The sequence below is a fragment of the Monodelphis domestica genome, chromosome 3, assembly GCF_027887165.1.
Source record: "Monodelphis domestica isolate mMonDom1 chromosome 3, mMonDom1.pri, whole genome shotgun sequence".
Lineage (NCBI taxonomy): Eukaryota > Metazoa > Chordata > Mammalia > Didelphimorphia > Didelphidae > Monodelphis > Monodelphis domestica.
In genome coordinates this window covers 31,599,667-31,626,671 of record NC_077229.1, presented here as the reverse complement: position 1 = coordinate 31,626,671, position 27,005 = coordinate 31,599,667, and the positions used below count along the sequence as shown (strand labels likewise).

General features: G+C 42.7%; 1 protein-coding gene and 1 long non-coding RNA gene across 3 annotated transcripts in view; one reads left to right on the top strand and one right to left on the bottom strand.

The window, feature by feature from the left end:
• Positions 1-4: 4 nt before the first annotated feature.
• LOC103106755 (uncharacterized) lies at positions 5-26,001 on the bottom strand. 2 transcript variants are annotated; one of them, XR_008917298.1, is made up of 4 exons: positions 25,134-26,001; positions 9,575-9,788; positions 9,262-9,344; positions 5-4,064 (listed from the first exon to the last, which is right to left on the bottom strand). It is a non-coding gene; the product is annotated as an uncharacterized LOC103106755 (long non-coding RNA). The 2 variants fall into 2 exon arrangements; XR_008917297.1 differs by lacking the exon at positions 25,134-26,001 and having other exon boundaries at positions 9,575-17,181.
• Positions 25,956-27,005, top strand: part of TMEM233 (transmembrane protein 233) — a 66,212-nt gene continuing 65,162 nt past the window's right edge. The window contains exon 1 of the mRNA XM_007490327.2: positions 25,956-26,549. Within this exon, the coding sequence (XP_007490389.1) occupies positions 26,364-26,549 (186 nt within the window). The 5' untranslated portion in view covers positions 25,956-26,363. The remainder of the gene's footprint in view (positions 26,550-27,005) is intronic.

Genomic DNA, 27,005 nt, shown 5'->3' with positions numbered 1-27,005 from the left:
TAGAGATGGGAGGTCCTGGGTTCAAATCTGGCCTCAGATACTTCCCAGCTGTGTGACCCTGGGCAAGTCACTTGACCCCCATTGCCTAGCCCTTACCACTCTTCTGCCTTGGAGCCAATATACAGTATTGACTCCAAGATGGAAGGTGAGGGTTTAAAAAAAACCTTTTTCAAGTGGAAACCAGAATAGTCTATGGCCCAAGAAGCCTTCAACTAGCTTGCCCCTTGCTCATCTTGGTCATCTTGATCTTCTTGATCAGACTAAGCTGAATATAGCCTTTGACAAGAATCGAAGGATGATCAGATTAAATGGGTTTCCAGAGCCATTAAGCAACTAGAGTCAACCACTATTGAACCATGGGTGCCCAATGGGCTTGAGCTGCCATTGAATGTATAGTACAGGGTTATTCTGTTACTCTTTATTCAGTTACCCATTATGAGTTGGGTGACATAAGGAGGTTCCTCAAGCAATATAGCTAGGGTAAAGAGAACTTTCAGTGTTAAATGGAAATGTATATACTAGATGGGGCCTCTCTAAACCACTTCCCTCCCCCCCATAAATTGTACTTAAATTAAAAAAGAGAGAGAGAGAGACACAAAGAGAGACTATTTGTATTGTTTTCTGTTTTTATTATTTGGACTAAAATCCTCCTCTAAGTACTTACTGTTTACAGGATCAGAATTTTTTAAAAATGATTTTAATAGTAGACAGTCTTCTAGAAAAGTTTTAGACTCTTGCCATCAAGGGTTAGGAGACAGTAGACTCAGCATCTGTTTTATGTAGGTTGGGCTGGTTTTCCTTTGGGTATGGCAGGAAGAATATTCTGAGGATTTGGTTGAGCAAGGCAATTTGAACTCAAATCATTGGCTTGCCTTCCTTGCCCCCTGATGTACAAAAAGTCTTGCCTGGGAAACCTGGTGGAAGATGGTACAGGAAAGGTTTTGACATACCCTGCAGAGCTGCTTTCCTGACTTGGTGTGGCTGATTGTTTTAGGGAATGCAGAGATGGAGAAAGGTCAGGTTTTGTTTTAATAATTATGCCTTTTCATCTTATGTGTTGTGTCCTTTTGTCATTTATCCTCATCTCTATAAAAATCAGTCATTATTCTTTTTAATCTCTTTGTTGTTCAGTTGTTTCATGATCCCATTTGAGGTTTTCTTGGCAAAGATGCTAGATGGTTTGCCATTTTCTTCTCCAACTTAATTTGCAGATGAGGAAACTAAGGCAAACAAGGTTAAGTGACTTGCCCAAGGTCACATAACTAGCAAGTATCTGTGACTGGATTTGAACTCAAGAAGATGAACCTGATTCCAAGTCCAGTGCCACCTTCATGCCCTTTTTTAACCTTAGGAACTCTTCTGTTATTAGTTAAATCATTCTATTGTATTCCACAGTTGTCAAGAATCTCAGTGCATTCTAAGCCTGAATTATTGACCTGATTTAGAACCCAAATGAGAATAATCGTAGTTTTAGCACTAGAAATGACCTCCCAGACCATCAAGTTCAATCCCAGCTCCATTTTTTCATATGAGGAAAGTGAGGCATGGGAAGGCTAAATGACTGAAGGTGAAGTGACTGACCAAGCATCACAGAGCTGAGATATATCTTCCCCAACTGTCACCATGCCAGATAAAGTTACAACCATTGACACCGACTAGGAGTAGATGAGCCAGGGCAACCTGGTGGCTCAGTGGACTGAGATCCAGGCCTAGAAACAAAAGGTCCTGGGTACAAATCTGGTCTCAGATACTTCCTAGATGTGTGACCCTGAGACCCCATTGCCTAGCCCTCACCATTCTTTTTTATTCAAAGACATTTTATTTTTACAATTACATGTAATGACAATTTTCAACTTATATTTTCTGAAGTTATAAAATTCAAATAATCTCCCTTCCACCCTTCCCTCCCCCCTCATGAAGATGGTAAGAAATTTGACCTGGATTATACATGGATTATCAAGCAAAACATAATTCCATATTGGTCATTGTTGTAAGAGAAAACTCGTATAAAGCCAAAATGCAAAATAGAACCATAAATAAACTAATATGGAAAAACTATATTTTTGATCAGCATCCAACTCCAATAGTTCTTTCTCTGGTGGTAGATAGCATTCTTTGTCATATTTCCTTCAGAATTATATTGCTGAGAGTAGCTAAGTCTTTCATAGTTGATCATTGTCCAATGTAGCCTCTGCTATGTACAATGTTCTGGTTCTGCTTATTTTGCTCTGCATCAGTTCATGTAGATCTTCCCAGCTCAGAGTTTCTTACAGCCCAATAGTATTTCATTACTGACATGTACCACAATCTGTTCAGTCATTCCCCAACTGATAGACATCCTCTCACTTTCCTATTCTTTGCCAACGTACCACTCTTCTGCCTTAGAACCAATACATAATATTGATTCAAAGATGGAACGTAAGGATTTTTTTAATTGTCAAATTCTTGTTCCAAAACAATTGGTGGCTCCCTTTTGCCTCTAGAATAAAATACATACTACACAGCCTGGCATTCAAAATCTTTCATAACATCAAGAAGGATAGAAATACTCGTGAACTGATGCAAAATGAAATAATCAGAGCAATGTAAACAATTACCCAACAAGAATGTGAAAGGCAGAAATGACAAACACCAATCAAAACTGAATATTGTGAAATTATAACATTTAAATTGGTCCCCAAAGAAGACATGGAGAAAATAAGTCCTCCTGATTCTTTTCAGAAGATGAAGTTCATGGTTTGGAGGACTTACATTTCATGTTTTTTAATGTGTTTACTGATTTTATTAGTCTTTCTTCTCTCTTAAATAATTATTTGTTATAAGGGATGATTCTCAAAGAAGGGAAAAAATAAAAGTATAATTCTAAGTGATAGCAGATAGCAGAGGAATGGGACCCTCCAGAGAATCATTTCAAAGTCAGGCTGAAAGGACACTAGGAACTAAAGATCACTTATTTGAAAGTTTTCCAAAATCTATTTAAAGATGTCTCCAACAAAGTGGAGTCCATAGCATCATTGATTTAGCTTTGGAAGGGACATTAGAAGTCAACAATTCAAACATCTTCATTTTATAATGAGGAAACCAGCTAGTAAGTGTCAGAGGCAGGGATTTGAACTCACATCTTCCTGACTCCAAATCAAGCAGAGTCTCTATCTAGCAGTTTTGATAGCACTAATAAGTATCCTCATCCTTGAGTTGAACCTAGGAGATGGTTATTGGAGTCAGCTTCCCAGTGCTGGAGCCAGAGAATCAGCCAGGGGTTCCCAACAGTCCTTATCATCCTTGTAAATGATAAATACCAAGACTTGAGTGAGTTTCTCTTCTTTGTGGGAACCAACACGTTACCTATGAATTTAAATGTGGATGGTAAACTGGACTTAAAAGCAGTTTCCAGGTTTTTACTCTAAAGGATGTTTCACTAAAAACAAATCTATTTTATCTCCCTCGCACCCTGCTCTTCTCCCCCATACTGGAAAAGCCAAAATAAAACCCTCATGAAAAAAATGCAGTCAAGCAAAACAAATCCCCATGTTGCCCAAAAACATGCCTCATTCTGTGCACTGAGCCCACCACTTCTGTCAAGAAGTGAGTAGCATGCTTCATTATAGATTGCTTCTCTTGTATCATGATTGGCAATTGTGTTCGGTGGAACTCTTCAGCCTTTTAAAGCTATTTTTCTTTTCATTGTTGTTGTCGTATATGTTGTTTTTATGGTCCGCTCACTTCACTTTACCTCAGTTCACACAAGTCTTCTCAGGTTTCTCTGAAGCCATCCCTTTAGTCATTTCTTGTGGCAAAATAAAATTCCATTACATTCGTTCTCCTACTCATCGTTGGAGAGCGTTCGCCAATCCCCTACCTGAAAGGTACCCCCTTAGCTTTGAGTTCTTGGCCAATACAAAAGCAGCTGCTATCAGAGTTTTCATCCAAATGAAATCCTTTCTTCTTTCTCTGATCTCCAGATTTTTGCTGGCATCACTATATGATTTTATTCCCTACGGCATCATCAGAGCAGGAGATGGTGATCGCCCCACCTAATGTCACAGATATGAGGCAGCCAGAGCCTAGAAGGAGAGGTAAGAAGGGTTCATAAGGACAAAGGCTGATTCCTAGGGAAATTCTATAGACTTTGGAAGACAAATTTTGGCCCAAATGAGTCACTGTTAAGTCAATCACAAATTCTAATCACCTTTGTGGGATGTGACTTTAAAAGCATGCCCTTGGAGAAAGCTAGGTAGCTCAGTGGATTGAGAGCCAGACCTTGGAAATGGGACGTCCCAGGTTCAAATTTGGCCTCAGACACTTCCCAGCTGTATGACCCTGGACAAGTCACTTAGCCCCCATTGCCTAGCCTTTACTACTCTTCTGCCTTGGAACCAATACATAGTATTGATTCTAAGAAGGAAAGTAAGGGTAGTTTGGTTTGGTTTTGTTTTTAAGCATACCCTTGTCCAGGAAGTTTCAAGGGAAAATAGAGATACTTCTATGTCAAAATGTTTTGTGGACAGCTCCTATAACTACATATGTTTAGAACACACCTACGTCTTCACCAGCTTTGTAATAGACTCTAAAGAAAGAGTACAGAACTCATCATTGGAGGGTCAAGATCTCCAGAAGAAAATCACCCGGGAACCCTTGAAGCAGCCCAATCCACTTATCTATCTTTTTGAATTTTTTTCCCCAACGTGCCACCTAAATTTCAACTTCCAATATTTCTTGTTCTGCCCCATCAGGCCAAGCAGAACATGTTTAATCCCCCTTCTACACGATAGCCTTTTAAGAACATGTAGTTCTACTCACCACCTTCTCTTCTCCAGGCTACATATCCCCAGTTCCACAGAGCAATCCCCTTAGAGCATGGTCTCTAGGCTCTTCAACAACTTGGCTAGCCTCCTCTGGACCCTCAGCCCTTTATGGGTATCCTTCCTAAAGTTTATCTGTCAGAGCCAAAGAGATATTAGAAGACCGCTCCCTTGCTTCTGGGTCAGGATGCATAAGAGTACCTGGCACACCCTGGTAAAATACTCTCTTGCCCTCTGTTCTACCCATAAAACAGAAATGCCAGGACTGAATGCATAACTAAACTTGCTCGTTGAGCATGCAGAGAGTATCTAGTTCCATCAAGTCTCTCTGAAATCTAGCCCAAGCTAGCTTCCATGATAAAAAATGATGGGTGAGAGAGCTCACCTCCAGCACATGTACTCAGAAGGCTGGCTGTTATTGCCTTCCAAATATTGCAAACAAAAAACCCACAAGATCTCAGAGCTGAAAGGAATCCTAGAGGGGAACAGCTAGTCTAATCTCCTATTCCATCTGGGTGCCTTCACTGTCCCCCTGAGAGATGGGCCAAAAGTCACCCAAAGCCTTGCCGGAACCACCTCCAGTAGCAGGATGTTTATCACCTCATCGGGTAGGCATTCCATTATTGGATAGTTCCAATTTGCTAGAAAGCTCTTCCTTAGGGTGAGCCAAAATCTATCCTCCTGGCCTTTGATTGCCTAACAAAAAGGGAAGGAATATCTTTCAGGGCCAAGTAGTAGCAGAAGGTTAAAAACCCTTGTGTCTGATAAACAGCTACAGCAGCAGGTCTGCTCTCTGGAGCCGAGATGGCTTTTCTCTCTCTAGAGAAAGATGTTACAGACATTCCCAGAGCACAGACTACAGACTGGAGGGCAGAGGAAGGCTTAAGAAGTAGCCAAGCTTCATTATGTCAACTTGGGGAAATGAACCAGTCCTACAACAAGCATGTATGAAGCACCAACTCGATGCAAAGCATTGTTTTAGGCACTGAAGATACAAAGATAAAAAGGTCTGCACTTGCCCACAAGTAGCTTACATTCTACTGTGTGGGGAGGGATACAGCAGGGAACTAGATGGGTGAATCAGTACCTGGTCATTTGAGGAGGAAGGAGAAAACATTAAAATCTAAGGAAATTAGGAAAGATTTCCCATAGTGAATTGCCCGGGATGGAGCTAACGATTCTTTGAGGTGCCACTGAGCCATGGGGGACATCCTGAGCAAAGGCAGGGAGGTGGGAGAGAGATGGAATGCCAAATTCAGAGGACAAAATTCTGCATTTCAAAAAAGAGGCACCGCTTAGAAGTCACCCAATGAAACTATAATTAAATGCAACTAGCAGGGAGAATCCCCAACTTCATCCTGTGGGAGGTCATGTCTATCACTCCCAAGAGAATGTAATCTCTTTAGAATGGATATGGTTTCATTTTTGTCTCTGTGTCCCCAGGAACTGTCAAAATGCCTTAAATGTAGAGGGTAATTAGTTGCTGCTTCTATAAGGAAGGGAAGAAAGGAAAGGAAAGGAATGGTGAAAGGGAGAGAGAGAAAAGGAAAAGAATAGGAGAGAAAAGACAAGTGATGAAGAAGAAAGAAGATGAGAAAAAAAGGAGAGAGGGAAGGAGGAAGAAGAGGAATCCTCATTTAGTTTTGTCTTACGGAGGTACCTACTTTGAAAAGTGCAACCATTCATACACAGACCTCTTTATTGTTCTTTGTATATGGAAATATTCATGTTTGTGCTTTTCCAGTTAATAATAACTTTTTACTTTAATCGTTAAAGAAAAATGCATAGTTCTAACATAGCAAGGGGACTTAGATGCACTGTTTAAACCACCAAAAAGACCTAAAAACTATATCCTCCCCCCCTTTTTGTACTAATCCTAGATCTCACTGGTATAGGGAGTTGCCAATGAGGACCTCCATCAATCAAAGTTGATAAGCATCCCTCCACCTCTACAACTTATAGTCTTTTTTTCCCCTTTAAAAACGCTTACCTTCCATCTTGGAATCAATACTGTGGATTGGTTCCAAGGCAGAAAAGTAGCAAGGGCTAGGCAATGGGAGTCAAGTGACTTGCCCAGGGTCATACAGCTAGGAAGTGTCTGAGGCCAGATTTGAACCCAGGACCTCCCATCTCCAGGCCTGGCTCTCAATACACTGAGCCCCCCAGCTGCCCCCTGCAACTTATAGTCTTTTTTAAAATGTTATTTAATTAGTCAATTTAGAATATTTTTCCTTGGTTACAAGAGTCATGTTCTTTCCTTCCCCTCACCCCACCCCCTCCTGTAGCCGACACACAGTTCCACTGGGTTTTATCTGTGTCTTATTTCCATATCATTGATATTTGCACGTGATTGTTTAGAGTCTACATCCCCAATCATATCTCCATCAACCCATGTGATCAAGCAGTTGTTTTTCTTCTGTGTTTCCACTCCCACAGTTCTTCCTTTGGATGTGGATACATTCTTTCTCATAAGTCCCTCAGAATTGTCCTGAGTAGTTGCATTGCTGCTAGTAGAGAAGTCCATTACATTCGATTGTGCCACAGTGTATCAGTCTCTGTGTACAATGTTCTCCTGGTTCTGCTCCTCTCACTCTGCATCACTTCCTGGAGGTCATTCCAGTCTCCATGGAATTCCTCCACTTTGTTATTCCTTTGAGCACAATAGTATTCCATCACCAACATATACCACAATGTGTTCAGCCATTCCTCAATTGAAGGGCATCCCCTCGTTTTCCAATTTTTTGGCCACCACAAAGAGCGCAGCTATGAATATTCTTGTACAAGTCTTTTTCCTTATTATCTCTTTGGGGTACAGACCCAGCAGTGCTATGGCTGGATCAAAGGGCAGACATTCTTTTATCGCCCTTTGGGCATAGTTCCAAATTGCCCTCCAGAAAGATAAATCAATTTGCAACTTATGAGAATGAGAAGTGAAAAGACTTGTCCAGAGTCATCCAACAAATATGTGCCCCAGATGAGTCTTGAATCTAGCCAGATTATCCTGACTCTGAGGACAGCTCTCAATCCACTACGCCACACTGCCTGATATAAGAAAATGCCTCTTTTTTCTGACAAGCAGCCAGCTCCTTCTTGTATAATTAAAGGCAGAGATGGGAGCATTAGAGCCTTCTTGCTTGAACTGGGAACTGACTCCTAACTGGCACATTAGCCGCCCAGACCATCACTTTCCCAGGAAGCTTTCACGAACTATTTATTAGAAGTGGTTACTTCTGCTGATCTAAGATTCTGAGATCATTCAAGTAACTGTCAGCATATAGAGCATCTCAGAGCTGGAACGGCACTCAGAGGCCAGGCAGTCCAAACTAGACTTGGCTAAGAACACCCTCTACCCCATCCCCAACATGGGAATATTCAGCCCTTGCTTGAAGACCCTGGGCAAGGGGAAGTCAATACCTTCAAGACAGCCTGTCCCATTATTGGACAGCTCCAATGGGAAGGAAGGTTTTCTTTCTATCTAGCCTACCTCTCCTATCTACCACTTTTACCCATTGTTCCTAGATCAGTTCTCTGAGATCAGATTAGTTCTTCTTTCACAAGGCAGTTCTTCAAATACTTGAAGGCAGCTTTCATATACCCCTTAGCTCACCCCAAGTCTTCCCTTTTCATATCACAGGAATCCAAGGTTCTCTTCCTATCTACCAGAGCTAACTTTGTTTTTGTTTAGCTAATTCTTTTTCCAGTGGTTGAATTCCTAAGAACCTGATTCTTTCTGCTCCTCCTAGAAGAATAGTGCTACGAGATGCCATGACTCATGGTGGGGAGATGGAGGAGAAAATAGGAATCCCATCCCCATCATCTGCCACCTTCTGTTTGAGACAGAAGACCAAGAATAGTCCAAGAACTTGACATGAGTTGGTTTCCTCATTTTTTAACTTTCCAATTTATTGACATCAATGAGTGGGCAGAGAAGAGACACCAACACACATCCAAGATGCAAGTCTATTATCTCTGGCAACTACCCAGACTCCTTTGCTGTCACAGCCCAATACCTATACAAACTCCAGTCCACCTGACATCCTTACAGACTCCCAAAAAAGCCATTGCGAGTTTGCAAAGGAGAGTCTGAATGGGATTATGGCCCACACTTCCACATATATATCTGGGATTTTCATGTCTCTGCATATATATTGTAAATATAGCCAGTGACTGTGAATGACCGGGACATGACTGGACTTGGCCAATGAATCAAGAAGAGAATGACATGGGCTGACTCTTTTTTTATTTTAACCTTCAAATTCTTGCTGGTCATACAAAAGTGTCCTTGGGCTAGTGGGGACTGGGGCTGAGGGGAGCATTAATATATCCCCTTCTCTGTGCCAAGTACTGTGCTAAGTGCTTCACAAATATTCCTTCATTGAATCCTCACAATAACCCGGCAAGGTAGGTTCTGATTTTATCTCCATTTTGCAGTTGAGGAAAGAGAGATTGAGTGACTTACTCAGATCACGCAGATTTAGTGAGTGTTCAAAGCTGGATTCCAATTAAGGTTTTTCTGATTCCAGACCCATGTAATCTGTAGTGCTTAATAATAATAATTATTATTACTATTAACTAAAATTGTTATAATTAAAATATTATTGGTAATTATTAGGTATAATAATCATTAGTGTTAATTCTAATAATTAGCCATTGATTCATAATTATTCATTATAATTAATCATATTATATGGTTAATAATTATAGTTATTATAATTAATAATTGCTAATAATAACAATAAACTAATAATAATTAACATTCATAGAGCCCTTACTTGTTCCAGACACCACGTTAAGCACTTTATAATTATCTCAATTGATCTTCACAAGAATCATAGAGGTGGATGCTGTTATTATCACTCTTTTGCAGATGGGGAAACTGAGGCAAACAGGGATCAAGTAGTTACAGCTCGTAAGTGTCTGAATCTGAATCTGAACTCAGGTCTTCCTGCCTCTGGACCCAGCATTCTCTCTCCATTGAGCCACCAACTGTCAGAGATGAGAAGATAATAAGGCAGGATGCTTACCTTCAAGATGCAGACAGTCTGGGAGGGAGGAGAGATTAAACATTACAAACACACACTTATTAGACTATGCTATGATAAGTGCCTCAGAGAAATAGAAACCAAAGTGCTAAATGAAAGAGTTTGTGATTTTCAAGAGCTGGTTTTCATTTCCTCGCTGTGGGGTTTCTAATTTACTAAGTGCCCCAAGGACAATTACATTACAGGCTGGACCTGCCCAGCCAGGATGGTTTGCTGGGAGGATGGGCAGGAATTCCAAACCTCTCTTGTTCAGTTCCCCACACCACAGTCCACAAAGGCAGGCTCAGCTGACTCTGCTCTAATGGAAGCTTCCCCTGCCGTGAAGATGGGAATGCAGCAATCTCTTCTTGGACAAAAAATATCACTATTTTCTGAGAAAATGTGGCAGAATGGTTAGAACACCCATCTAGGAGCCCGGAGCTCTGGGTTCTAGGATCTGCCCTTCGATTAGCTAGTTGTGAGACCCCGGACATGTCCTGATCTTTTGGGTAGCCTGAGATGCTGCAATCTTATTTCTAAGAGTGAATCTTCTGGGTCTAACGTTCTATTGTGCATCTGACTTTGTAGTCTTTTTTGTTTATTAATATTTCTTCCACCAAAATTCCTTTGTCTACACCTTCGATATATGGTTTTGAATTTACTTTCCTGTGTTCATGTTCTTTCCCCAATCGAATGGAATTTCCTTGAAGGCAGGAACCATTTTCATTTCTTTCTTTATTATCCCCAATGTATATCACAGTGCCTAATGCACAGCACATGCGTTAATTAATTCATTAAGACTTGCTGAATTGAACTAGAGAGATTTTTCGTTCTTGCTCCAACACAAACACAATCTTGAGTCTAGAACTGAAAGGAGATGTGAAGACCATCCAATCCAAACCTCCCCTCTTCACCAATAAGGAAACTGAGGACTGGAGAGATTAACTAATTGGCCCCAGGAGTCACATAGCTAATAAATGGGAGTGCTAGGATTCGAACCTGGGTTCCGAGCAGTGAATCTCTCTGTAACTCAGTTTCCCCATATATAAAACAAAGGAATCAGGCTTAAGGTCCTCCAAGGTCCTTTCCAGCTCTAAATCTAGGATCTAATCATTCAACATTTGTCGAGCACTGACTAGCCAACTCTGAGTTAGACACTAGAGATATAAAGACAAAAATCAGACATTTCTCCCTTCGGGGATGTTACAGTCCATTGAGGGAGAACGCATGGACACTTCAATGTTTATACAGAATATACATAAGGTTATTTTGGATGGGCAGGCAAAGGGAGCCAGGAGTCAATAGGGAGTCAGCAAAAGGCTCGTGTAGGAGGCAAAAGCAGTTATTTTTATTATCATGGTCCTATCCCTATTCCTAGCTCTATAATTATTGTTAATGCTTCTATAGTATAGAATTAGTTATTTTTTAAAACCCTTACCTTCTGCCTTAGAATCAATATTGGTTCCAAGGCAGAAGTGTAGTAAAGACTAGGCAATGGGGGTTAAGGGACTTGCCCTGTGTCACACAGCTAGGAAGTGTCTGAGGCTAGATTTGAACCCAGGACCTCTCTTCTCTATGCCTGACTCTCAAACCACTGAGCTCCCCAGCTGCCCCTCTAGAATTAATTACTATTAATGCTTCAAGCATATGTGACTTGATCAGAAGGGCAGTAGTATAATGGCCTCCCCACACCTCAATAGATGGTTGTGCATATATGCACTGTAAAAATGGAGATTTGAACCCCAGACTTCAATTCCCAGAAGTCCTTGTCACTTCCCAGAATGCCCTATAATCTCACCTGAGATCCCTACCTGAGCTGAGAACAAAATTGGTTTTTAAACTGACTGTACCGCCTACTTGGTCTCTCTTCCTCTGCTTCTAAGCACACGCAGGCAAGATGTAAGGGGCTGTGAATGGGCTATGTGCCCTAGGCATGTGCTTTCTTATTTTGTATTTTCTTTCTCCTTGATTTCTAATAATCTTTAATAAGCCTCTAAAAATATTATACTTTTAGTAGAGAAACTAATTTAACTGTTACAGCACAAAAATGGCTTTTGACTGACATCCTATCCCTTTAACTCTCCAGACCTCAGTTTCTCTATCTGCATAATGGGAATATTGGACAACTTGGCATCTGAGAATTCTGCCGGCCCTCTCTCTCTCCTCTCCTCTGCCTCCTTGCTTCCCTGACTTCCTTGAGTCTTACCTTCTACAAGAGGCATTTGCCAAAGTCCCCAGCTGTTAATGCCTTCTCCTCTGAGATTCTCATTTATCCTACTTTGTGTATATTCACATATATATCTATGTAATATTCAGTTAAGAGCATAATGACCCCTATCTCCTCTGTAGAGTGGACACTCCTTGAGGATAGACGTCTTTCTTTGTATCACCAGTACATAGAATAGTGCCTGGCATAGAGAAGGTGGCACAGTGGAGACAGTGCTGAGCCTGGAGTCAGGAGGACCTGAGTTCCAATCAGGCATCAGATACTTACTAGCTGTGTGTGAGGCAGCTGGGTGGCTTAGTGGCTTGAGAGCCAGGCTCAGAGACAGGAGGTCCTAGGTTCAAATCTAGCCTTAGACATGTCCCAGCTGTGTGACCCTGGGCAAGTCACTTCACCCTGTTGGCCTCAGTTTCCTCATCTATAAAATGATCTGGAGAAGGAAATGCCCAACCACTCTAGTGTCTTTTCCAAGAAAACCCCAAATGGGGTCACAGAGATTCAGACAACAATAAATACTTATTGACTGAATGAATGAATCTATGATTATATGACCTCATCATAATAAGGAAAAAACAGTAATGGGGCATTCAAAATAAAAATAAGAAGAAAGCACACAAGTCTAGCACCTTGAGGCTTAGAAAATGTCTTCCAAGCTGCCTGGTGAGATAGATAGCACAAAAGACATAATCCCCATTTTGTAGAACAGAAAACTGAGGTTCAGAGAAGGGATATGATTATAGCTGAGAGGGGGCACCTGGGTAGCTCAGTGGATTGACAGGCCTAGAGATGGGAGGTCCTAGGTTCAAATCTGGCCTCAGACACTTCCCAGCTGGGTGACCCTGGGCAAGTCACTTGACCCCCATTGCCTAGCCCTTGTCACTCTTCTGCCTTGGAACCAATACACAGTATTGACTCCAAGATGGAAGGTGAGGGTTTTTAAAAAAATAAATTTTAAAAATGGTTATAGCTAAGTTAAAGTGAATATAATTTGGACAAGCCAATGGGGTCAAAGATGTCAGAACCAAAGAGGGTCTGTCCTCTGGGGGTGAGAGATATCTCTAGTTACTGCCCCTCATGACCATTTTTGTCCCATGTGAAAAAGTCCTAGTTGCAATCCCAAGTGCTCCTCTGCAAAAATGAAAGAATCAGACAAAAGGTTTCCAAGGTCCCTTCTAGAAATGGCATTCCATGAGCCTTATCCCAACCCCACCAGGTCCTCTACTCACTTTACCTTGAAGCTCCCAGATTCCTGGCACATAGAAGTTGCTTATAAAATGTTTATGGGTTGATCGACATTAAATATCTTTTGCACAAACTAATATGTCTTCTGGGCATCTGAAAAAAGGAAGCACATCGGTGGGGGCTTGTGAACCTTCTGGTTTTGAGTGAGGCCTTACCCACAGAATCCCTTGACCCTAGGGTAGTTTTTGAAGACCCCCATATGAGTCAAGTCATGGTGCCACAGAAAAAGTGTCAGATTTGGAAGGAAGGGATCCCTGACTCTGGAACTCGGGTTCAGATCTGGCCTCGACTATTTTACTATATGCGTGAAATTGGCCCATGGGTTTCCCCATGGGGGAAATAAGAGGGTTGCATTCGATGGCCCATAAGGTCCTTTACAAATCCCAAACTCTTTCAAAAACTCTGCCCTCTCCACTGCAATTATTTCCTCTTCTAGAGGTTTGGGGGAGTGAGGAGTCAGAGTGGGAAAGAATAGAGAAGAATAAATACAGAAAGAACATTGTGAAGGTGGGATGTCATTTGAATGAGTTTTTTTAAAAAATTTTATTGCATTCTTTCATTTTTATATCATCTTCATTTCTAAAGGTATTTCTCCCTCTCCTCCTAAAAGAGAACTATCCCTAATAATAAAGAATTGAAAAGAAAGGCAGATGTAAATTTCTAAAAAGGAGAATGACCATCCATTAAAATTAACCAAGACATCAAAAAAGATCTGACATTTTATGCAGTGTTCCCTATCCAAGATCCATCACCTCTATAAAGATTTGGGGACGAGGGGCACATTTTTATTATCCTCCCCCCCCCAAAGCTGGTTCAAGAAATTTCCAAAGAAAATAAACATTAGCCCCAACTCTGTCCCACCCTGTCCACTCCTGGCTCTTTTTTCCTAAGTGGATCAAAGTTGCTGGACACTGGAAAGGTAAAACATTTTCTAATAATATTAGCCAAAAAGCTACTCTTCTCCTGGAGCAACCTCCTGAGACCACAGTAGTTCCTTTATGACTGCAAAAGGTTGATGCCAAAGACTAATGGTGAAATTGGCAGCAAATGAACTGGGCTGCTTCTTACCATTTCCTAAAGGTCTAGAATCCTTTCACTAATATTTGTAGAGATCAGCAAAATCTCTCCCCTTCCCCCCACCTTCTTCTCCTGTCCCCTGTCCCACCAAAATGTTCCTACTTCTATTTCAGAATCCCAGGACCCAAGCACACAGGTAAGATTTCAAACTATAGATTTCCAACAAAGGCAAATTTTGCTTCTTGGTGGGAACCGTAGAGGTGGCAGTAAAGTCTAATGGACAGAGCATAGGTATTAAAGCATAGAAGAGTAGAGAACATTGGCTCTGGCTGGAGTCAGGCAGCCTGGATTCAAATGTTGTCTTTGATGCCTACTACCTGTGTGGCATTGAGCAAAATCCCTTAACCTCCCTGGGTGCTCAGTTTCCTTATCTGTAAAATGCAGAGGCTGGTAGATAGATAGATAGATAGATAGATAGATAGATAGATAGATAGATAGATAGATAGATAGATAGATAGATAGATAGATAGATAGGTAGGTAGGTAGGTAGATAGGTAGGTAGATAGATAGACAAACGAATGAATGAATGAATGAATGAATGAATGAATGAATGAATGAATGAATGAATGAATGAATGAATGAATGAATGAATGAATGAATGAATGAATGAATGGCTTCTGAGGTCCCTTCCAATTTCCATAATCTCAGTGGATCCTCCTGAATGTCTTGAAAGCAGGCAGGTAAGCAGTGCAAGTACTGCTATCAGTTCCATTTTACAGATGACAAAACAGAGGCAAAGAAAAACAAAGTGACTTTTGAGCACATTTTTTCCAGTGAAGTGGGAATGAGATCTTCATCAGAGAGCAAGGCAGGGAGGCCAAGCTAGGACTTGAACTCAAGTTTCTGACACCCTCTCTACTATACCACACTGTCTTCTGGTTTGATTTTTTTTAATTCTACACAAATACCTGAGCTAGGAGGCTAAGTCATTATTATTATACTCTTAGAGGTTAGTAATCAGTTATAGTGGAAAGAGTATAGGATTTGGAATCAGAGTATCTAGGTTCAGATTCTCTCTAACATTCCCTACCTTTGTAACCTGGGGAAAATTACTTCCCTTCTCTGTGACTCAGTTTCCTCAGTTGTGAAATGAGGGAGGTTGAACTAGAAGATGACTTCTAAGGTCTCTTCCATTCCTAAATCTCTAACCCTTCAAAGTCAACTATTTGAGAGAATGAAGTTTATTCCCTAATGTCATCTCTATAAAATGGGGTTTTTTAACCCTTCTTATTCTTAGCTTAACCCTTATCTTCTATCTTATAATGAATACTGAGTGAAGAAGAGTGGTAAAGGCTAGGCAATTGGGGTTAAGTGACTTGTCCAAGGTCACACAGCTAGGAAGTGTCAAAAACCAGATTTGAACCCAGTCCCAAGACTGACTGTCCATCCCCTCATCCCCTGAACCACATAGCTGCCCCTTTTATGTAGTGTTTGAAAGACATCTCTGATTGGTGAACAGATAATGAAAAGGTTGTACACACCCAGAGGTAATGGGGTCTGGTAGGCAGGAAGATTTATATGAGAGGGGCACATTCCTGGGAGTTCCTGATAACCAAGAAAATACAGGGCTTAGCCTGTTAGATTGGAGCCTGCTCGAGAACCTGCCATAGGAATAATACAGTATGGGAAAAATTCTCACAGCACATAGTGTCTTCCCAATTAGAACAGGAGCTTCTTGAGGGCAGATTCTGTGGTTTTTCTATTTCTTTGTATCCCCAGTCTCAGGATATACAGTAATTACTTAATAAATGCAAAGTTAGCTAGAGGTGAAGTAGATAGAGTGTTAGCTCTGGAGTCTGGAAGACCTGAGTTCAAATCCAGCCTTAGACTAGCTTTGAGACCCTGGTTAAGTCACTTGACCTCCATCCACCTCAGTTTCTGTAGCTGTAAAATGGAGATGATAATAATAATCCCTACCTTGAATGGTTACAGTGAGGATCAGTTTATAAATATCATGAGATAATATTTCTTTAAAAGAACTTAGAGGGGACAGCTGAATGGCTCAGTAGATTGAGAGGCAGGCCTAGAGACAGGAGGTCTTGGGTTCAAATCTGGCCTCAGACACTCCTTAGCTGGATGACCCTGGGCAAGTCCCTTAACCCCCATTGCCTAGCCCTTACCACTCTTCTGCCTTGGAGCCAATAATAGTGTTGATTTTAAGATGGAAGGTGAGGTGTTAAAGAAAGTGCTTAGAATAGAGCCTAGAGCTTAGGAGGCAGTTGGTACTCTTCCCTTCCCCTTCCCCATGCTGATTACCTGCCTGGCTTGTCTTGAGGGAAGGCTTTAAAAGTCCTTTGTGACCTGCTCCTTCTATTTTTCCAACCTTGTTACACCTTATCCGCTCTAACACATACAAACACACACACACACACACACACACACTGATCCCATGACACTCGTCTCTTTGCTGTTCCTTGAGAAAGACACCCCACCTCCCAACAATGAATTTTCAGTAGGATCTCTCTCACACTTGGAGTCAAAAAGACCCATCTACCTAAGTTCAAACCCAGCCTCAGATATTTCCTAGCTGTGCGACCCTAAACAAGTCACTTAATCCTGTTTGCCTCAGTTTCCCCATCTGTCAAATGAACTGGAAAAGGAAATGGCAAACCACTCCAATATCTTTGCCAGGAAAACCCCAAACAGGATCACAAAGAGTCAGACTGGACTAAAAAAAAAGACTGAACAGCACCAACAACCTCCCGTGTCTGGAACTGCCCCTCTTCTCCTCTCTCTGGCTTCTCTGTCTTTTTTTTTAACTCTCAGCTAAAGTCTCACTTTCTACAAAAAGCCATTTTGATCCCCCCCCCCTTAATACTACTGCCTCCTCTCTGAGAGGATCTTCAATTTACCCCCCTTCTCTGCACAGTCATTGGCAGCTTGTCTCCTCTCCCCCTTCCACATCTGGGCAGTGGATCTGTGGGAGAATTTACTTTGGGGGGAAGGAGTGTTCCCCACCAGCCCACCCACCCTCACCCAAGAAGAAGTTAAATCTCAATAGAACAAGGACCGCCCTTTGCCTTTCTTTGCCCGGCTGGGCGCTAGCACAGTGCCTGGCACCTAATGGACACTTATTAATACTTGTTGACTTGATTTCACTTGTTTTCCTAGTTTCCTTCAAAGCTCAACTCAGGCAAGCAGAAAGGCCACCACCAAGAATGATGGACCCTCCAGAGGATATTAGCAAGGTCTGGAAATTGGATCTGAAAAGCCCAGCCAAGGAATCTAATGCATCCCTCTGGGAGCGAGGCAGTATACATTAGACTTTCTGGTTGTGGCCATTTTCTTTTCAATTTAATTGTGAATGTTTCAAGTGATGGGAGTTTTTACTGCAGCCTTTTAGGCCAGAAGCTATTAATCCATCCGCCCTGTTAGAATCTGAAGCAGGATGTGAGTCTGGCACATTCCAGAGATGAGTGCCTCCCCCCTTATTCTGATCCTCGGATAAATAAGACAACATCCTGCCCCAACACTGCAACTGCAAAGTCTTCTTTGTCTGGTCCAGGAGCAGAGATTCAACTTGGAATCGGATCCAGATAACTCGGAGAAAGAAGGGAGGGAGGTCCTGAGAGCCGGAACCCTTCAGCGGCTTCCCTCCACGACTCCCTGAGCTCCAATGGCTCCTTACTGCCAATTTAGAATCAGACTGGCACCGTTTAGGAGCTGCAGAGGACCTCAGAAGCCCCCTCGTCTAATCAAGATGGAGAAAGAATCCTCATTATAACCTACCAGACTAGGAGTTGGCAAAGGTCTCGTAGCCTAACTGCTGATGTTCAGTGGATTGGGTTCAGGAGATCTAGGAAATTGTAGAGGAAAAAATGAAGCCTTATTTTCACTAAACACACACACGTGTGTGTGTGTGTGTGTGTGTGTGTGTGTGTGTGTGTGTGTGTGTGTGTGTGAAATTTACCATTCCCTTCAGTTATAAATGGGGCAGGGGGTAGTTAGGTGGTTTAGTAAATTGAGAACTAGACCTAGAAATGGGAGGTCCTGGATTCAAATCTGACCTCAGACACTTCCTAGCCATGTGACTAAGGGCAAGTCACTTAACCCCTATTGCTTAGCCCTTATTGCTCTTCTGCCTTGGAACCAATACACAGTATCAATTCTGAGACAAGGTAGGGTTTTTTTTTTTCAAAAATATAAATATAGGTAATAAGTATCATTCTGAAAGGGGGTCCATGCCCTTCATCAGACTCCCAAGGGGTCCATGACATAAAAATGGCTGAGACTCCCCACTCTAGGGTTAAATATAAAACTCCCATTTGGAATTTAAAGTCCCTTTGCAACCTGGCTTCTCCACCTTCCCTTTCCAGCCTTATGATAAATATACTTTGTGGGTGATCCTCTTGCTGTTCCTCACACATGACTGTCTCTCCATCTCTGTACCTTCTTGGCTTCCAAGAATCTCTTGTTTCCATCAAAGTTAAGCTAAAGCATTACCTCCTACAGGAAGCCTTCCCTGTTCACTCCAACTACTAATGCCTTTCAAAACACTCCTCCTCCCACCACCACTGTCCCCAATCATCTTGTAATTATGTAAGGAATTTGTTTACACCTCTATAATTACATGTTCTCTTTCCTGAGAGAGTACAAGCCAATTCTTGGTTGGTCTTTGTATGTTCAATACCCAGCTAGGCACCTGGAACATGGTAGACTCCTAATCAATACTTATGGATTATCGGCAGGCAAAGATTTCTTCAACTGATGGTTGAAAACACCTAGGACGTATGGAGGGGGCAGAGACAGACCATAACGTGTGATGAAAGGAGAGTTGGATGTGGAATCAAGAGAGGTTTGCAGATATCATTGCCCCTAATAAAATGTAAGCTCCTTGAAGGCAGAGACTATTCCATTGGTTTTTCTTTTACTAATTACTCTAACCTTCTGACTCAGAATCGATATTAAGTATCACTTCCAAGGCAGAAGTCTGGTAAGGGCTACAGTTGCATATTGTTATTAATTGTTGATAACAATTATTACATTGAATACACATTCATTTTTTTTAACCCTCACCTTCCATCTTGGAATAAGGCAGAAGAGTGGTAAGGGCTAGGCAATGGGGGTCAAATGACTTGCCCAGGGTTACACAGTAGGAAATGTCTACGGTCAGATTTGAACCCAGGATCTCCAGTTTCCAGGCCTGGCTCTCTATCCACTGAGCCATCTAGCTGCCCTTCTTCCATTGTTTTTTCTTGATAGGTCCAGGATCTAGTACAGGGCTCTTAACATTCATATTGTTTGATTAATTAATGCAAGTCTTGCCTCTCACTGGATAGGAGAAGAGGAGAAAGATATATTCAGGAGGGGAGGATTCCCAGAATAACAAAAAGAGGATGGATTGGGATCTAGACCATGGAAGGGGATGACCACATTGTTGAGCTCACCAATCCATCAGAGAGTTATCCAAGCACCTGACTCAAAAGGCCATCTTGAGGACTGAATGAGATCATGTGTGTAAAGTGACTCACATACCTCCATCTCCTAAATCAGTGTCAGCTATGATTCATAAGAAATGGGTAAGAATCCCATAATACCATCTGAGTCTGCACTGGTAGGGGAGAAAGAGCGCTGGGACTTGGAATAAGAAAAGAGTTCAATTCAGATCCCAGCTTACACCCCGGTGGGACCCAGTGCAGGTTACTTCCGCTTTCGAAGCCAGAGTTTCTTCATTTTAAACATGGAGATAAGACTCCTCGCCTCCTATCTGCTAGAGTCAAGGTATGGAAAGCACTCTAAATCCCCAAGTGTAACCTAAGTGGGAATAGTTTGTTCCTGGCTGTCTGAGGATGTCCCTTCTGAGACACCAGAAGGAAAGAATAAATGTTCGGAGTTTTCTTTCAAAGAGTTGGTGGGATAAGGGATAAAGAATCAAGCCAGCTTTTGAATACTAATGTTCACAGACAGAGAGCTGGAAGAGACCTCAGAGACCATCCACTACAATATGCTTATTTTACAAATAAGAAAACTGAGGCACAGGAGGCAGCTGGGTAGCTCAGTGGATTGAGAGTCAGGTCGAGAGATGGGAAGTCCTAGGTTCAAATCTGACCTCAGACACTTCCCAGCTGTGTGACCCTGGGCAAGTCACTTAACCCCCATTGCCTAGCCCTTACCACTCTTCTGCCTTGGAACCAATACACAGTATTGATTTCAAGACGGAAAGTAAGGGTTAAAAAAAAAAAGAAAAGAAAACTGAGGCACAGAGAGTAACTTTAGAAAATCACTGATCTATAATTTAGAGCTGAAAGGGACCCCAGATCATAGGACCATTGATCTAAACCTAAGAAATCTTCCAAGTCTAAATCCATCATTTTATAAATAAAGAGACCCAGATGGAGTAAGGGACTTGCCCAAGGTCACATAGAAAATAAGTATTAGGGCCAGGCTTTAGAATCCAGGTTCTCTGACTTCAGAACTAGTCCACTGAACCATATGACCATCTACTTAGTATCAGACTCAGCTTGCCTATGTATTAGCTGCATGAAATTGGACAGACAGTTTAACCTATCTGAGCCTAGCTGCTTCATCTTGAAAGCAGAATACTAAACAACCTCAAACTAGTCTAGAAAAATCTTAAACGGGTAAATGTGTGCAAATCAAGTCAACAAACATTTATTAAGCCCTTGCTAAGTGCCAGACACTGTGCTAAGTGCTGGGGACGCAAAGAAGTTAAAAACAGCCCTTGCCCTCAAGAGGAAAGTTTGTACACATTGTTTTTCAGATGAGAGACAACAGTGTAAAGAGCAGTTGTTCTGAATCTGAAGTCTTTGTTGCTTTGATAAATGCGGTAACTACATTTTAATATAATTCGTTTCCTTGGTAATCCTATGTTTTATGCATTTAAAAACTTCACTCTGAGTAGGAGCCCTTAGACTTCATCAGACTGTCAAAGGGAGACCTGACTCAAAAGGGTTACAAACTAATGATTTGAATAGAAAGCTACCTTGGACTCAGAAAGTCCGACTTCAAGTCTTCCAGTGTGCCCAAAACACCAATGGCTAGCCCAAGGGCCACATTGTTAGTATGTGTCAGGAGCTGAATTTGAATTCAGGTCTTCTGGTACCATGGACAGCTCTCATCCATTATGCAAGGTTGCCTCTCAGAAGTCAGTATGGGTTCAGAGCCTGCCTCTGTAAGTTATTACTTGGATGACTTGTAGCAAATCACCTCCTGTGCCAGGGCATTAGTTTTCCTCAACTATAAAATGAAGAATTTGGGCTAGATGAGTCCTAAATCTTTTAATCCCTTCTAGTTCTAAATCGAATCATTTCCCCCTCTGCCTTATGATACCTAACTCTCTCCATTGACATCCCTGTGACTCCCAAATCCCTCTACACTGTCTATCCCTGGCTATTACCCCAGCATTGGCACTTTCCTCCCTTCCCTAACTAAATTTCTTGATTAATTGATTCCACTCTACACTGGAATCCCTTGCACTTTTGTCCAATCACAAATAATGCTAAACCTCAACCTAGTAGTAGTCCCACTATCCAACTCTTTGCTCCTGTTTACATATTGCTTTACAAAGCTGAAGAAAATCATGAAACTATGCTGACTGAGTCTACTATAAAATTGTGTTGCATAATCTCAACTGGGCCCTCACTGTTACAAGGCAATCTTTATAAACCTCCCCAGTTAATTCACTAGCCCACCCACTACAGTGTTTTTTAACCTTGTCTTCTCTCCTTAAACCTTCAGCACTTCCTCTCTCCTACCCACTTAGCTGAGGCTCTCAACCCATATTTCCTCATGGCTCCTTCTTCTCACCCCTTCCTCATTTCAAATTATATAAACAATGCCACTCTCACCTTCTTCATTCCTGTCTCACTTGAAAAGGTAGCCTTTCTCCAACTCAAACCCCTCTAGATATAAAAATGATATCATCCTATCCAGTGCTTAACACAGTGCCTGGCACATAATAGACATTTAATAAATCATTGTTGATTGACTGATAGTCTCCTCTAGCAGATTGCCCCCTCTATCATCCCTACCTTTTCACTCAGCTTTAATTTCTATCTACTGGTCCCCTCTTTCTGCTTACAAAAATATCCATGTCCCTGGGGGCAGCTGGGTGGCTCAGCAGATTGAGAGCCAGGCCTAAAGATGGGAGGTCCTAGGTTCAAATCTGGCCTCAGACACTTCCCAGCTGGGTGACCCTGGGCAAGTCACTTGACCCTCATTGACTAGCCCTTACCACTCTTCTGTCTTGGAGCCAATACACAGAATTGACTCCAAGATGGAAGGTAAGGGTTTTAAAAAATATATATCCATGTCCCTAAATCTTTAAAATCCTCACTTGTCCCATCAATTCCCCAAAGATATGATCCTATATCTCTCCTCTCCTTCTCAGCTAAACTCCTTGAAAAAAATTGACATTCAATCTCTCCACTTGTTCTCTCCACTCACCCTCTTCTAAAGTCTCTTCGGTCTGACTTCTGACCTCATAATCCAATGGAAACCGATCTCTCCAAAGTTTCCAATCATCTCTTAATAGTCATATCTAAAGGTTTTTTCTCAATCATCCTTCTGGTCCCTCTGAAGCTTTTGATACTGTTGATCACTGTCTTCTGAATATTCTCTAATCTTTAGATTTTCATGACCCTATTCCCTCTCCTTCTCCTCCCACTTGTCTGGCTAATCCTTCTCAGTCTCCCTTGCTGGATCTTCATACAGGTTACATCTATCAAGCATAGGTGTTCTCCAGGGCTCTATTCTGGACCCTCTTCTCATCTCTATAGATATTATCTAGCTTAATGACCACATCAGAAATCATGAGTTCAATGATCAGCTTTATGTAGATAAATCCAAATCTATAAATCCATATCCTGAGCTCTTGTATCACATCTCCAAATGCCTTTTGGGTGCCTCTAAATTTAGTTACATAATCTCAACTGGGCCCTCACTGCTGAAAGGCAATCTTTTTGAATGAAGACATCTCAAACTCAACATATGCAAGAAAAAAGTCCTAATCTTTGCCTCAAAACTCTCCCCACTTCCCAATTTTCCTGTCACTGTCAAGGAAACCATCATCCTTAAAGTCACTCAAGCTCAAAAATAAGGTGTCATCTTTAAATTCTCATTTATACTCACCCCACATATCCAAACTATTATCAAGTTTCTATCTTCCCAATATTTCCCATTGACATTCCCTTCTCCCCACTCATATGACCATCACTCTGGTACAGGCTCTAACCACTACTTGCTTAGACAATCAAAATAACCACTGGTTGGTCTCTGCTTCAAGCTACTCCCCACTATAATTCATCCTCTACTTAGATGCCAATGATCTTCCTAAAAGATGGATATGACCATGTCATTCCCACCCACCCACCCCCACATGCTCTTCTCAATAAATTCTGGAACTCACTATCTCCATGATCAAATCTAAAGTCTGACATTTAAAGTGCTGAAAAGTCCCTTTCTGTCTAATCTTCCTTCAGCTTACTCTTCTCTATTAACCCTATAATCCACTGATACTGGCCTACTAGATGTTCTTCACTCATGATACTCCATCACCCAATTCCAAGTTTGCACTGACCATCCCCCATATCTGGAATTCCCTCCCACCCCCCTTACTTTCACATCCTGACTTTCTAATAACCTCCTTTAGGACTCAAATCCAGAGGTCCTGGGTTCAAATCTGACCCCAGACACTTCCTATCTGTGTGACCCTGGACAAGTCATTCAACCCCAGTTGTCTAACCCTTACCACTCTTCTGCCTTGGAATAGATACTTAGTTAGATGAAAGGCAAGAGCTTTAAAAAAATAAATAAAATTTTATTTCTGGACTTCTATCAAGTATTACGTAAAGGTCACTATTAAGTCTTATTTTTCACTCCTATATTATCACTTTGAGAGGCAGAGGTAGGTTGGAGACATCTCAGAATGATGAAAAACTGGGTTCTTCTAGTCAGCCTCTGATATGATCTAGTTGTGTGATCCTGGACAAGGCACAATTTCTCAGTGCCCCCAGGCAACATTTGGAATTGCAGGGAAGAAGCTGTCCAGTATTGTTAGACAGACTTTTTTCACTAGGAGTTCCTTATACCAAAGAAATCATCTGTTTAAAAAATCATTGTATGCTAACTGTGTGATCCTGGGCAAGTCACTTAACCCCCATTACCAAGCCCTTACCACTCTTCTGCTTTAGAACCAATGCACAGTATTGATTCAAAGATGGCCCATAAGGGTGGAAGAAAAAGAGAAATTCAAATCCACTCCAGATCCTACCTTCTGCATGAAGCCTTTCCCAGTTCTTCCTGTCCCCCAAGCCTCACTCCTTGATAATAGATTAGATCTGTAGGGTGAGTGTGAATGATAATTTAAGGATGGCACCTGGGTTGTGAGCCTGAGTACTTCAAGGATTGTGATTCCTTCCCTTGCCTGGATATTTCCTCTCAAACTTAAACTATATGTATCTTTTATGTACATAATTGTTTGTGTATTATCTCCTCCTTGAGGGGAGAAGACTTTTTTTGTTTATTTGTTTTGCTTTTCTCAGCATCAGGCATCCTCTGTGCTTAGCATATATAGTATTTAACAAATTTGCCTAGACTGGCAATGTCACTGATGGGTTGGAGTTGGGAGTGCAGTCCATGGTCCTGAAGAGGACAGATAGCCAAGCATCTGGTCTAGAACCCAAATACAAGGCTGGAGTCAGCTGAGCTGATGAACTTCTGAACATCCTGGCAAGAGCCCGGGTAGCACCTACTAAGTCTTTCTTGTCATCATTCTGTAACCTGGAGAACTCAACAGAAATTAAGTACCTACTATGTTCCGGGCCCTGGATCCTGGTTGACTGTGATGCTGGAATCCATATATCTTTAGGAAGGAGAATGTAAAAAGTCAAGGATCAACAGTACACACCCTTTCAAGGTGCCTGATTCTACATTTTCTCACATTTTACCCCTTTCTACTTTAATATGTCAATGAACTAGTAACTAAGCCCATTGTCCGAATGCAAATTCCTCCTCTCCTCCCTATGCCCGGTGTGCCTGGCCAAACTTGGCCTTAGTTTCCTCGTGCACAGAATGAGGGAACTGGACTGGATGGCATCTAACTGCCCCTCCAGCTCTGAGGTTTCCAGCATCTATCTGCATGTTTCTCTGTCTCTGCATCTATTTCTCCTCTTGACTGGTCTCCATCTCCATCTGCCTCTTGCTCAGACTCCAATAGCGTGTCTCTGTCCCACAGTGTCTGGCTTTTTTCCTCCTTATTTCTTTATCTCTGTTCATTTTTGTATGTTGATGTCTGTATTTATCTCCTCTATATCTGTTTATTCTATAATCTCTTTCCCTCTCTCCCTCTCCTTCCTTCCCTTTCTCTGACTCTGCCTCTCTCCTGAGTCTGGCTCTAAAGTCCTTGCTGTCTGTTTCTCTTTCTCTCTGTCTCTCTCTCTATCTTTCTGTCTTGGTCTGTCTCTCTGTTTCTCCCCGTCTCTGTCTCTGTCTCCCTCTCGCTCTGTCCCAATGTCAATTTCTCTCTTCTGTCTCTATATCTGTTTCTTTCTCTGTCTCTCCTCCGTCCCTCCCTGTTTCTATCACTGTCCCAGAGTTTCTCTTTCTTGACTCTTCCTGAATCTGTAGCCCTCTCGCTCTGTCTGTCTCCCTAGTTCTCGGTTTCTCAGTCTGTCAGTCTCAGTGAGTCGGTTTCTCCCTCCCTTCTGCCTGCTCCCGCCCCCGCCCCTCACCCCCACCCCCCACCCCCACAGTGGCGGCGCCCTTGGCTCTGGTTCCCGAAGGAGCCCCAGCAGCAGCAGCAACAGCAACAGCAGCAGCAGCAGCAGCAGCAGCAGCAAAGGTGGGAGGCAGCAGCAGCAAGAGCAGCAGCAGCAAGAGCAGCAGCAGCAGCAGCAGCGGGCGGAGGAGGGATGAGAGGTGAGGTCACGTCTCCCCTGAGCCCAGCGCCGGCTTTTCAGAGCTTCTTCTGGAGCCCCCGGCCAGTGTCCGCAGCCTCCGCAGACCTCCTGTCCTGCCCCCGCCTTCTCGGCTTCTCCCATGTCTCAGCACCGCCCCACGTCGGACTCCAAGCGGGCTTTGGACGGCAGTCCCGAGAACAACATCGAGGATGATGCCCCCGACGAGAACGTCCAGATGCCCCCCAACTACCTGCTGCTCACCATCTTCTCCTGCTTCTGCCCCGCGTATCCCATCAACATAGTGGCCTTCGTCTTCTCCATCATGGTGAGTCCTGGCCAGCGGGCGAGGCACGTCTAGGGGTCAGCGCCTCCCCCCCCCCCCAGGGTGGATCTTTCCCGGCCGCCGCCACGCTTCCCTGACTATGTGCCCCGACCAGCCCGGCCAGCCAATGGACCGATGGACGGACCGGCAGGGGTGAGCGGCTCATTATTGACCAGAGCAGCTGGCCACGAGGCGCTGGGGTTGCAGCGGGGTGAGGCTCTGTCCAGCCTTGTCCCGGGACAACCCTGCAATCTCTTGGCCAGAGCCTCGGGCCTCGCTCAGCCTCCCGCCGCCCTGCCCTGGGAGAGTCACGATCTTCAAACCCTCTTGCTGGCAGGCCAGTCCCTATCCCCGGCAGGTAGAGCTCCCCGACTCGCCTACAAGTCTTCCTCTATCTAGGTGACACTTGGTTCTTCTCTGCCCCAAATCTTGCTTAAAATGTCCGTAGTGTCTCCATAA